We start from the raw sequence: 12,145 nt of genomic DNA, 5'->3' as shown, positions 1-12,145 counted from the left end.
GAGAACCTGCTTGAGCAGTTGCTGGTACTGTAGATGGGGCAGGAGGAACCTTGAACCTTTGTCAAAAGGAATGGGCGACGTGGGTCCAAGACTCCCTTTTTTGTAGTCTATAACCACAACTGCTAAAAATGGATGTTTACTTGAGGTTAGAAACAGAGCCGAGTTGTACTTACAGAGAAACACAGACCTGCTTAGCTCCAATCTAGCAAGCTTCATTTATAACACTGTTTTCTTACCTGATAGGAACAATGCCATCCCTTGGATGTCGTTGGTATTTTCTGCGTCTATTTTTGGTTCCCTGCAGAGCTTGTGAAACTCAACCTGCTGAACTCCTGCTGGCTGAACTGCATATTAGACTTGTCTAACAGGCAGTTTCATTCAATGAAAACATCAATGGGACAAAGCGGGAGGGGGCTCTTAATTTGCATGGGTTTAATATAACCCGACGGGTTTTTAATGGTTGAATGTTAATGTCGTAAGCCATCTTGGAGTCACCCTGTGTGAGCTGGGCAATTAAATAAAGATGTTTAATAAATAAATGGATAAACAAACATAGATTTAACCATGTGCGCAGATTAAGGAGCTTGCTGGATAAGGAAAAGAGGCATGAACCTGCTCTTGTTAAAGGATAAGTCGATCAAGGCATTGAATCCCAATAAGGATTCAGTTACTTTTGCAGGAATACATGGCCTTCACTCTTGAAAACGTCGTCCTTGAAATATTTCCCATTGCTGGTATTGGATAATGCCACAGGTACAAAATAAAGCAAGTGAAGTAATAAATAACTTCAACCCACTTCATTACAAAGTCCCCAGTTAATTGTCCATCTATACTAGGGGTGTCAAACTTAAGGTCTGCAGGCCGGATCCAGCCCATGGGGTACTTAGATTTGGCCTGTGGGATGCCCTGAAAACAGCAAAGGACCACCCCAGTGTCTCTGCCAGCGAAAACAGAGCTCGGGAGGGTCGCATGTGCCCCTCCTGAGCTCTGTTTTCGCTAGCAGAGGGTTGCAGGAGGCTGTTGCAGCTGGAAACTGAGCTTGGGAGCCCATTTTTGCTGGCAGAGCGCTTGGGCCACCACAGGCGCTCCCGACCCAATTGATGTCGAGCTGGCTATGCCCACTCTGGCCACGCCCATTACCGCCTGAGGTTAACCACAACCCTGATGTGGTCCTCAATGAAATCAAGTTTGACACCCTTGATGTATACAGTGGAACAGCTTGCCTCCAGAAGTTGTGAATGCCCCAACACTGGAAGTCTTTAAGAAGATGTTGGATAGCTATTTGTCTGAAATGGTATAGGGTTTCCTGCCTAGGCAGGGGGTTGGACTAGAAGACCTCCAAGGTCCCTTCCAACTCTACTATTGTATTGTATTGTATTGTACTTATATCCTCAACATGGCAAGTTGCTTAGTGACCAAAATAATGACCAACTTCCCCAGGGCTACTTACAAACTGCATTTAAAGTTCCAATAGATGAGATCCCTCCGACAGTCATGTGATTGCATCTTGGGTGCTTGGCAATTCTTCTTTCATTCCTGTTTTATCGCTTTGGATCACTGACTCACATTTAAGGTGGTTTGCAGCATCCCAAAGTCACAAAATCACAATTTATAAATGGTTTTTTGTTTTGCAAGAAATTCGCTTATTCTTCCTATTTCTGGCAAAAATAAATTGTGGATAATGTGTTTGCTTAACCACCGTGGCATTTGCTTGATAATCAGGGCAACAACTGCTGCAAAAATGGTTGTAAAATTGGTTGTGGTCCCATGGTGATCTGCTTAATGACCGGCAAAACTTTCAATCTTAATTCCTGACTCAATTATGATCACAAGATGAGGATTACCTGTACTCAGAGTAAATGTTTAAATCTAGCCCACATATTGCAGATTCAATCTACATCTTAGGGATATGTATCTGTAATACAGATAGTCCTCAAGTTATGATCACAATTGAGCCCAAAATTTAATTTGCTAAGTGAGAAATTTGTTAAGTGAGTTTATCCCATTTTACGACTTTTCTTGCCACATTTGTTAAGTAAATCACTGCAGTTGTTAAATTAGTAACACTGTTGTTAAGTGAACCTGGTTTGCAAGATGAGAATTCACACTGCATCTGACATTTGTGATCAGAGTTTCTCCGCATCACACTGGTTCCACCAAGCCGTAGTTAAACGTGCAGGTCTGCTTTGGCATCAAAACGGAGCAATACCACTTTTGTCATCCTTTCCTGAAGTTGCCACCATTTTCCTTCTGTTTGAAACCCTTTGGGTGTATCTGCTTTCCTAGCGATCAAAAACCCCCATCATTTTTCTGCTTGGAGAAACATTTTCCTTGAGACGTTGGATGGATAGGCGGGTGAGAGATAGAACAGTGTTTTAATAAACAGTTTTGCCTCTTTCCTTGCAGTCAATTGGATCTGCCTCAAATTAGGTATCGGCGTTAAGGGTAGGTTATAGGCATCAAAATTACAAATTCCGCTTTTATGTTGGATTATTTCTGGCTTATAAATCTCAGGGATGTGGCCAAGCATTAATAGGGTGGCAACCTTTGCATCCAAGAGCTATCAAGCTTTTACACAAACCTGTCCTCTCCTGGTCTTATAATTATAGGAAGCAATCAGTGTCTGATCTAATCTTGTGTAATTGGAAATGTTTCTCTTCTGCCCAAAGCAGCAATGATGGCACTTCAACTGAAGAAATTGTCTTCAGAGAGAATCATTTAATTATAAGCAGCTGTATATATGGGCAGGGGAAGAGCTTGCAGCCCACATTTTCACAATTTCAAATTCTTCTGGATGCTCTTGATTGCAAGCCAATCTCAACTACTGTATTCACTTTCTGGGAAAGATGATTAAAGTGGTAATAGCCTTGCACCTTTGGATGCATCTTCATGCTATCGGTTTAATCCAGAGGCTTTAATTGCTGCCTTTTCTTCTGTTCAATTGTGACCAATTTGAGGAGAGTGCCAAGACAAGTCACTGCAGTTTTCTTCGCAAGGATTTTTAGAATTAGTTTGCTGTCATCTCTTAAGGCTGAGAGAAAGTGGATGGTGTCTAACACTGAAGTAGAACTTACTCTCTCCTAGTTTCCTGCCTATTGCACTTAACCGCTACACCAAACTGGCTCTCCTTTCCTTGGAAGAGCTTTATAGTTCCTGCTGCCTTAAGAACGTTCAAAACATTCTAAAAGATTCATCTCATCCTAGATACCCCCCCTTTTTTTTAAAACTATTGCCATCTGGCAGACGGTACAGGATAATAAAAACAAGGACAAATAGGCTGAAAAACAGCTTCTATCCCAGAGCAGTAACGACGTTGAATTCTACTTTATAGTGCAATATTAATGCAGTATCAGTTGTTTTCAATTCAATTGTGTAGAATGTGAAGGATGTCTGTTTTTATTTACTTTTTTATAGTTTTCTTATGTATGATGTACACTGAAGAAGGCATTTAATTTCATTGTACGAGGTGCAATGACAATAAACTTAATTCTCAGTTGTCACCTATCCACAGTAAATGTAGTTATCAATAATTCCTGTTAGAAATTTGAGGAACGATGTAGCTGTCAAAATGTTTTATAACCTTTCAACCCCTTTTTCCCTGTAAAACTTTTAAAATCAATAAAATTTGTACAATAAAAAAAAACTCAAAAAAAAAAAAAAAGAAATTTGAGGAAGAAAAAGTGACTTTGCTATTTTTCCCAGACCTCTCAGCAGTTTGGATACCTATAAAGCATGATATCTTTCTAATTGTTCCTCAATCTTAGCAACTGTAAAATACTGTATGTGGACCAACTCTCAGAATTTCCCTGCGAACAGGAGCCTAGACTATGAGGATTAGGCTTTGGAAGTTGTCTTCTCCAGAGGTTTGATTGACATCAGTTCTATGTCGTGTCAATTTATATATACTGCTCCACCATGGTCCTTCTTGTTACCTTATGCCAGCGACGGCGAACATTTTTTGGCTGGCTCGCGTGCTGTAAGTGGGGGGAGTGCAGGGGGGTAGTGTGCGACCCCCCCCCAGTGCGCATGAGCGCACTACAGGTACTCCCCATTTTTTGCATGCTTTTTTTGCCCAGCTGTTCACCCTTTTTTAAAGCCATTTTTCACCCTCCCCAGGCTCCAGAGGCTTTATAGGAGCTTGAGGAGGGCGAAAACAGCCCCCCCGCCCCTCCGGAGGCTTCAGGGACCTTCAGGATGCTTCTCTGAAACCTCCAGAGCAGTCAAAACGACCCTCCGAGCAAACCGGAAGTCCACTCCCGAACTTCCGGTTTGCCCGTAGGGCCTGTTTTTTGCGCTCCGGAGGCTTCAGGGAAGCTCATGAAGCCTCTGGAGGGGCAGGGGAGGCTCTTTTCGCCCTCCCCAGGCTCCTATAAAGGCTCTGGAGCCTGGGGAGGGCGAAAAATGGCTTTAAAAAAGGGTGAACTCAGCTGGCCAGTGTGCACATGCGTGCTGGCCAGCTGACAGGGCAGCGCCTCGCAGGCCGACAAATGGCTACGCGTGCCATAGGTTCGCCATCACTGCCTTATGCTATCTGTTTGGAACTGCGAGGGAGATCTGAATTTTTTGAACCAAATTTCATCAATATATTGATAACATCTAGAGCCCTTTAGAATCTAATTTTAATGTAGTAACTAGCACTATTGAACATTAACTTTGGCAAGGGGAGCAAGTTGAAATTAAATTCAGACAAAATGGAAATGCTTTATGGAAAACTGAATGGATGTTTTGGACAGAGATGAACATTTCCTGGAAAATCAGATAGAATATGAAGGGTCCTCCTTGATCTTCAGTTGAATATGGAAAAGGAAAATGTGTACTTGTCTTGTGTACCAATTACCGTATTTTTCAGAGTATAAGACACACCTTCTCCCCTCAAAACAGAGGCTGAAAATCTGGATGCGTCTTATACACTGAATACAGCATTTTTTGCCTTCTGAAACCCCACCCCCTTCACCAAAATGGCCATGCAGAGCTTGTAGGCGGCTTTCAGAGAGATCCTGGGGGCTGGGGAGGGCAGAAATGAGCAAACAACAGGTCATTTTTTGCTCAATTTTGTCCCCCCCCTGCCCGCAAGAGCACTCTATAAGCTTCCTAATGCCCTTTTTTGACAAAAAACTGGCCCATTTTCACAAAAAATGGGCCATTTTTTGTTTGTTTTTGCCCTCTCCCCATCCCCAGGAATGCTCTACGAGCCTCCTAAGGGCTATTCACGCCCTTTTTTTGAAAAGAAAAAAAAACACGCCCGTTTTCACGAATAAGGGGCCATTTTTGAGAGGGTTGCAGAGTGGCAAAACTTTTTTTTTTTAAATTTGCCTCTTCAAACCCTTGATGCGTCTTATACTCTGGTGCATCTTATACTCTGAAAAATACGGTACAATTCTTCCACAGTTAGTCAAAGTTGAACAAAGTGATAGACACCTTGAGCCTAGATTATGAGGATTAGTCTAGGCTCAGTCTGCAGTGCAAAACATAGCAACCAGGTTTTTAAAGATCCGGGGATTACAGTTTGCCTCTCCTGAAATATTGAAATTGGTTGCATATTTCTGAGTATAATTGATTGTTTGATCATTTTAAAATTCCAGTAATTTATGCTTGTCTTCTGAAAATGTCCCCCTCCATCAGAAGGTTGTTTATTTGTGATGTAGAGGGGAGCCATGTTCTATATTGCTCCAAAGTTATAGAATGTATTCCCATTCTTTCTGCATGTTGACATTTGTAAAGACACTTCTTTCATCAAAAATTTAATTACCAATATTAATTTTTGTGTATTTCTGCATGGGTTTTTAAAAACTTTTAGCCACTGAACAACTCGTTGAGCAGGAAAGCATTGTATAAAACAAATTAGGAAAATATTGATTGGATGACTTTGAATTTTACAGCAGGGCAGAAATTAAATCTCCATTTCCACCAAATTATGCTTAAGTTTATATACCTTGCTAAAAGGATCGGAACAGTACAATCTTCCCATAAAGGAGAAATGCTTCAGTTTCCTGATAATGTGATAGTGGACTGGATTGCTGGATTCTACACAATCTTCACATAGTTAATAAGTAAATATTCATGATATCATCTTTAACAATCAACAAACCTCATTTTTCTGAATGACTGATGTACATAATAATAGCACGCAACTTTCTCCCACTATCGCTGGAAGCCAGAAGTCCAATGGTAAGGAATTCAACTGTAATTCCAAGGGCCAAGAGACCATTAGGTTTCCTATCCTGATGTAAAGCTGCAACAGCATGGACACTGGAGATAAAACCCACCACGTTCAAAATCTTATGCCATTTCAAAGTTAAAGTATCGCGTCCTGTGAGGGGAATTATCAGTATTTGTATTATCTATTAAGTAAGTAAATATAATCTTTATTGCCGTACAAAATAAATACAACGAAATTGGTTTTAACCTCACTGGTGCAAAATTATAGCAGAAATGAAAAAAGAAAGAAAAAGAAAAAACTAGCGTGTGCATGGAGTGATTATGATTGTATTTAAAAGTCTGACAGCCCAAGGATAGAAACTATCTTTAAACCTGTTTGTTCGGCTGGCTATACTTTGATGCCTTCTGCCTGATGGTAGAAGTGCAGAGACACTGACCAGGGTGTGAATCATCTCTGAGTATCTTCCTTACTCTGCTAAAGCAGCGAGATCTGGCGATGTCATCCAGTGGTGTCAGAGGGCAATCAATGGTTTCTTGTGCCGAATTGATCACTCTCTGTAGTGCCTTCCTATCCACAGCTGTTAAACTAGCATACCATACTGTAATGTAGTATGTGAGGACATTTTCTATGGTGGACCGATAGAAAGAGGTCATCAGCTGTTGTTCCACCTGATTTTTTTGCAGGACTCTAAGGAAATGAAGTCTCTGTTGGGCCTTTCCAATCACCAGATATGTTTTTCCAGATGAGATCTTGACTAATAAGCACTCCCAAGAATTTAAAAGAGGAAACCCTCTCCACACATCCCCCTTGATATACAGTGGGGCAGGTTCCTCTCTGTGCTTCCAAAAATCTAGCACCATCTCCTTTGTCTTACTAGTATTTAGTTGCAAGTTGTTTCTTGAGCACCATGCAGATACCTTCTGGACTTCTTTCCTGTATGCTGATTTGTCCCCTCCAGTTATGAGTCCCAGCACTGTTGTGTCATCAGCAAACTTTAATATGATGTTGGATGGCTCAGAGGATACACAGTCATATGTATACAGCAAGTACAGGTAGGGGCTGAGCACACAGCCCTGAAGGGAGCCTGTGCTGAGCTTCAGCGTGGAAGATGTAAAGGACCCAACCCTTACTGTTTGTGGACGATCTGTCAGGAGGTTTTTGATCCATTCACAAGTGAGGGGAGGGAAATTCAGATCAGTCAACTTTTCAATGAGAATTCCTGGTAAGATGGTGTTAAAGGCCGAGCTATAGTCTATAAAAAGCATTCTGACATAATTCCCAGATTTCTCAAGGTGGTTCAGTGCAATATGTAGAGCAGTGGTGAGGGTGTCCCCTGTTGACCTGTTGCTTCTATAAGCAAACTGGTGTTGATCAAAATTTGGTACAAGATAGGACCTGAGGTCTCTCAAAGCACTTCATCACTATAGACGTCAGTGCAATGGGTCTATAGTCATTCAAGCTATTTATGGATGCTTTCTTTGGAACTGGGATAATTGTGGCTGCTTTCAAGCATGATGGGGCTCTAGCCTGTTGCAGGGAGAGGTTAAAAATCCTTGACAGGACCCCTGTTAATTGGTCAGCACAGGTTTTTACCACTTTCTCCAACACCCTGTCTGGACCTGCAGCTTTGTTAGGATTTACAGCCTTCAGCTCAGCTCTCACTTGATGATGTTCATCCAGGGTGAGTGGCTGGAGGTCAGAGGGCCTTTGGGCTTGAGCCACAGAGACTGATCTTTTGACCTCAAAGCGGGCGAAGAAGCTATTTAGCTCCTCTACTAGCAGGGCATTAGCATTGGCTATTTTTTTCGTATTGCCCTTATAGTTGGTTAGGTGTTGTAGCCCCTGCCACACCTGTCTTGAGTTATTAACTTCCAGATACTTCTCTACCTTCTGTTTGTATTTCTGTTTAGCCGCCTTAATGCCTCTTCTCAAGTATGCCCTGGCTTCATTGTATTTGTCTTCGTTTCCTGCCTTGAAGGTGGAGTTTAGATGACAATTTGGGATAGAGGTAGAGGCACACAGAGAGGAAGAAAAAGTTTTCACAACTGAAAAAACAAAAACTGAGAAAGCTACCAAAAAGAGTTATTAATTGGGAACAGCTGCAAATGGCTAGCTGTGTATGGTTTAGAATTATACATCTCTGTCCATTGAATAAGGCAACATAACAATACCTCTTTTTGTAGGGAAACAGATATTCCATTTTGAATATTAATGATGTGCAAATTATAAGTAACAGAACTGGTTATTCACGTACAAGAGGCTACAGCTTTCAGCTACTCTGGTTAAGAACTAGAAAATTACTATCCACATATTGCAGAGGGTGGCCAACTTCAAACAATGGTAGGCAGTGTAGAAAGAGTCAGCTGGAGGTTTGTGTTGTAACTTGCCAGCCCTCACCAATGATGGCAATGCAAAATGGAAGGCCTCTTTCTAGCTCACCATGAAAGATCAGTTCCTCCAAAAACAAGCAGTGGTAAAATTATGACTAACAGAACCATGGATACAAAGTCAAGCAAAACTTATCTTGCGTTTCCTGTAATATAATTTTTCTTTAAGCAAAGTATTATAATACAACAATTATAATAGTCAAGCAAACAGGGGTATCATCAGGTAAATCAACACAGCAGGAACACCATGAGGTAAATCACAGAGCACGCAAAAGAAAAAGCCGGGAAAAAGGGAAACTCCCCCTCCACACCCACAGCAACCAATCACAGCACAGATTGCCTCACGCAGGAGCGCACTCTTCAACCAATCAGTTATAACTGTGTGTTCTTGCTCATTGCACAACCCCACTGCTCCAGCTACTAAATTTAAATATTTTAACATTTTCTAAGCATTAAAATATTAAAAGCGTAATACAACATTAAAACCCACTACTACTGGCACCTAAATTTAGACACATTTTTATCCTACTGCACTGTTCCATATAACATGGAGTAGAAAAGTTGGATCGCTCAAGCTGTAAAAGTGTTCCCTGCTATGGAAACATACACAAGCTATTTATCAATGAGAGACAATGTGTTTTTCCCTTCCATGGACTTATAACATTTATAAACCAGGATGCAGGAAGAAAAACGTCACAAAACATATAAAAGATCAATTAATGCCAATTTGGCTTTTTATTTTCTTTCTTTTTTTTTTGCCAAGGAATGCTAGTTTAATGTTACAGTATGGCAGTTTGTATATCTGCTGAAATATGACACAGGTTCGTCATTCATATCTGAGTGCTGAAAAACAATATGGCTCCATAAGCCAATAGGATGCTTTTCCTCTTGAAATGTTTAAAAACAATTACTTAAAACATTTCAGAGGCCTCACAGCTCTTCAAGCTCTGAAGCTGAAGTGCACACATGCTCAAACCTTAGGTATGACATCTATACATATACTTATTTATTAAAGCGTTTATGTAAGTTTGTCTTAAAATATTTAGAAAACGGTGTATGCTATTTGGTACAGACATCTATACACAGACATGTCACTACTGACTCCCTTTAAGAATACGTTTTTTTAAAAAAATGTACAACAGTTATTTTTACTCTCCTTTATTACAGCCTCTTTAAATCTTATTACATGATTTCCATTCAACATTTTATTCTCTTGGATGCAGGTATTTCTAAGGGGTGTTTTTTAAGCTATATCCCTAAATAAAACATTGCCCTTTATATTTAAGAGGATCGTGCACTAGTGCATTTGGGTTCTTTTTCCAGCATGGATTCTTTATTTTATAAGAACTATTGCTGGAAAAGCTCTATTTATATATTTGCTCTCTTACAAAAAAATATAACATCGAAACCTACTGCATATTTTAGATCTCTGAGCTGACTATGCTCTTGCCATTATATACACCCACAAACACTAATAAAAATAGCACCCTCTAAACAGGATGTAGAAATGGCCTCTTAGCCATTTTCGGTAATTTTATTAAAAAGTCAACTGCTCTCAAAAATGTCAGAAGACTGAGGAGCACCACATACTTAAATATATAAAGGTGGGAACTGTAGCTTTTGCAAAGCTCATTTAAATCCTCAGGGTCTTCCAGTATGCTTTGCTGTTATTATGTCAATGTACAACCTGAAGTGAACAAATTATTCAGAATAGCTAAACCGAACATTCCTACAGCGTACCATTAAAATAAGCTACGTTTAAAGTAACAAAATACTCAAAACAAACTGCAGAAATTTTGAAAGGTCCAGGAAAAGGGAAATGGCAAACCTATTTTGAATGAAGGTGTAATACTTAGCAACATATGCAAAACTATAAGAATTTATAATTATTTCGGAAATTCAAAGCTAAATTGCAATTTAGAATTTTAACGATGTAAGTATTTAAGACTTAACTATCCCAACAGAATATGTTGGCTTTATGCAGAACATCAGTCTTCGTTGTTTTTTTTTCATGTGATGCGGCAAGTCCACTATAAATGTTTTGAAATATGCTGAATATCAGCTGAAAAAAACAAAAAACCATAAGAATGGTTATTTGAGGGAGTGCATAAACTTTTCCAGGCTATATTCTGAATCATACTGTTCTTGATCCCAGAGTTCTCCAAGATTTTCAAGGACTGACTTTATGGTTGTTTTCCCAGAAACAGAAGTGGCACCATCTGATTTTTCAGTTTTTCCATCCTTTAAGATTTGGAGAAACAACGTGGAGGAAAAAAAAAACACATGTTAAAATCTGTGCATATAGAAATAGAAATAGAAATTTAATTTGTTAGCCGCTCCCTCTCCGCAAGGGACTCGGGGCGGCGTACAATAAAATATACATACATACATATAAACATAAAAATACACACATATACATACATATACATACATGCATGGAGGAGGTAATAATTAAAATACATTACATTAATAATAATAAAAATTAGTCATTAAAAAATACCCCGAAATAATAATACAAGTTCTTGGTGTGGCAATAACATGAAAATATTGGAAATCGTTACTTAAGCAACACATTAATAACTTAAAATTTGAGCATTTCAATGGAATTATTTAAACTTCAATGGAGAGTGACTTAAATGATTAAGTAAATGTGGTCAGAAGCAAAATTCCTCTCATTATTTGTTGCTCATTTTTAGATCTATTATGAACGTTATTTTATTAGATTCATTAGGTTTATATTTGCTTAACTTCAGGGCGACTCTGGGCAGCTTATACTTTTTAAGAGTAAAAATATCAAGAACAGAAGAGACTGTATGTCCAGACAGAGCACACTATATATCTTACAAAAACACAAACCGAGCCTAACTATTCTACCCCTAGAAGAACATGGTCCATGGCCGGATGTGTCACACGCTGGTCATGCAGGTTTTTAACAACATTTGGAACATCAACAGGATGGGAACCAGGGATCGTCAAGGGGGAAAGCAGTACAACAGATAAGGAACACTTCCTTCTTTCCAACGTATGGTTTAATTGGTGGGGCTGCAAGTGTATCAACTCTACCCAATATCTTGGGATGGGCAGGATGACCAGCACATGGGAGATAATTGCTAGCACCTACAGTTTCGAACACAGAGATGTCTCATACTGAGGCTGCCCATCACTATCCATGTTGCTACACTCTGAATCAGCTGCAACTTCCAAATAGTCTCCAAGGGTAGACCTATGTAGAGTACACTGCGACAGTCCAGCCAAAGGTCACTAAAGCATGTGCAGCCATTTGGTCAGCCGCCAAACAAACAAAAGATGAGGCAAATGGCACGTAACAAGCAGCTGTGCAGAGACAACTCCCAGATTGTAAAGCCATCTCAAATGGGAAAGTGCAGCCAAGGCTAAAGGGAATAACTCCGGATCTATATAATCCTTTCTCCTCTCCTCCCCCTCCCCCCTCTGAGGATTGGGTCTGACTCCCCATCCAGAGCCACACAGGCTCCAGACATTAAGACTAGATCTTGGCATATCACTTTGCTGGCCTGGGCCCAAGATGTGTATCTGGGTAGAATTTCCATATGGATGATATGGGAGCCCATCTTGATGG

General features: G+C 40.1%; 1 protein-coding gene across 1 annotated transcript in view; it reads right to left on the bottom strand.

The window, feature by feature from the left end:
* Positions 1–8,679: 8,679 nt before the first annotated feature.
* The window catches only part of BTAF1 (B-TFIID TATA-box binding protein associated factor 1), a 66,110-nt gene continuing 62,644 nt past the window's right edge, over positions 8,680–12,145 (bottom strand). The window contains exon 38 of the mRNA XM_081954008.1: positions 8,680–10,788. Coding sequence (XP_081810134.1) covers positions 10,639–10,788 — 150 coding nt within the window. The 3' untranslated portion in view covers positions 8,680–10,638. The remainder of the gene's footprint in view (positions 10,789–12,145) is intronic.

This window comes from Natrix helvetica, assembly GCF_964273705.1.
Source record: "Natrix helvetica genome assembly, chromosome: 5".
Lineage (NCBI taxonomy): Eukaryota > Metazoa > Chordata > Lepidosauria > Squamata > Natricidae > Natrix > Natrix helvetica.
The sequence above is the reverse complement of the archived record's forward strand: the minus strand, read 5'-3'. Positions and strand labels throughout refer to the sequence as shown.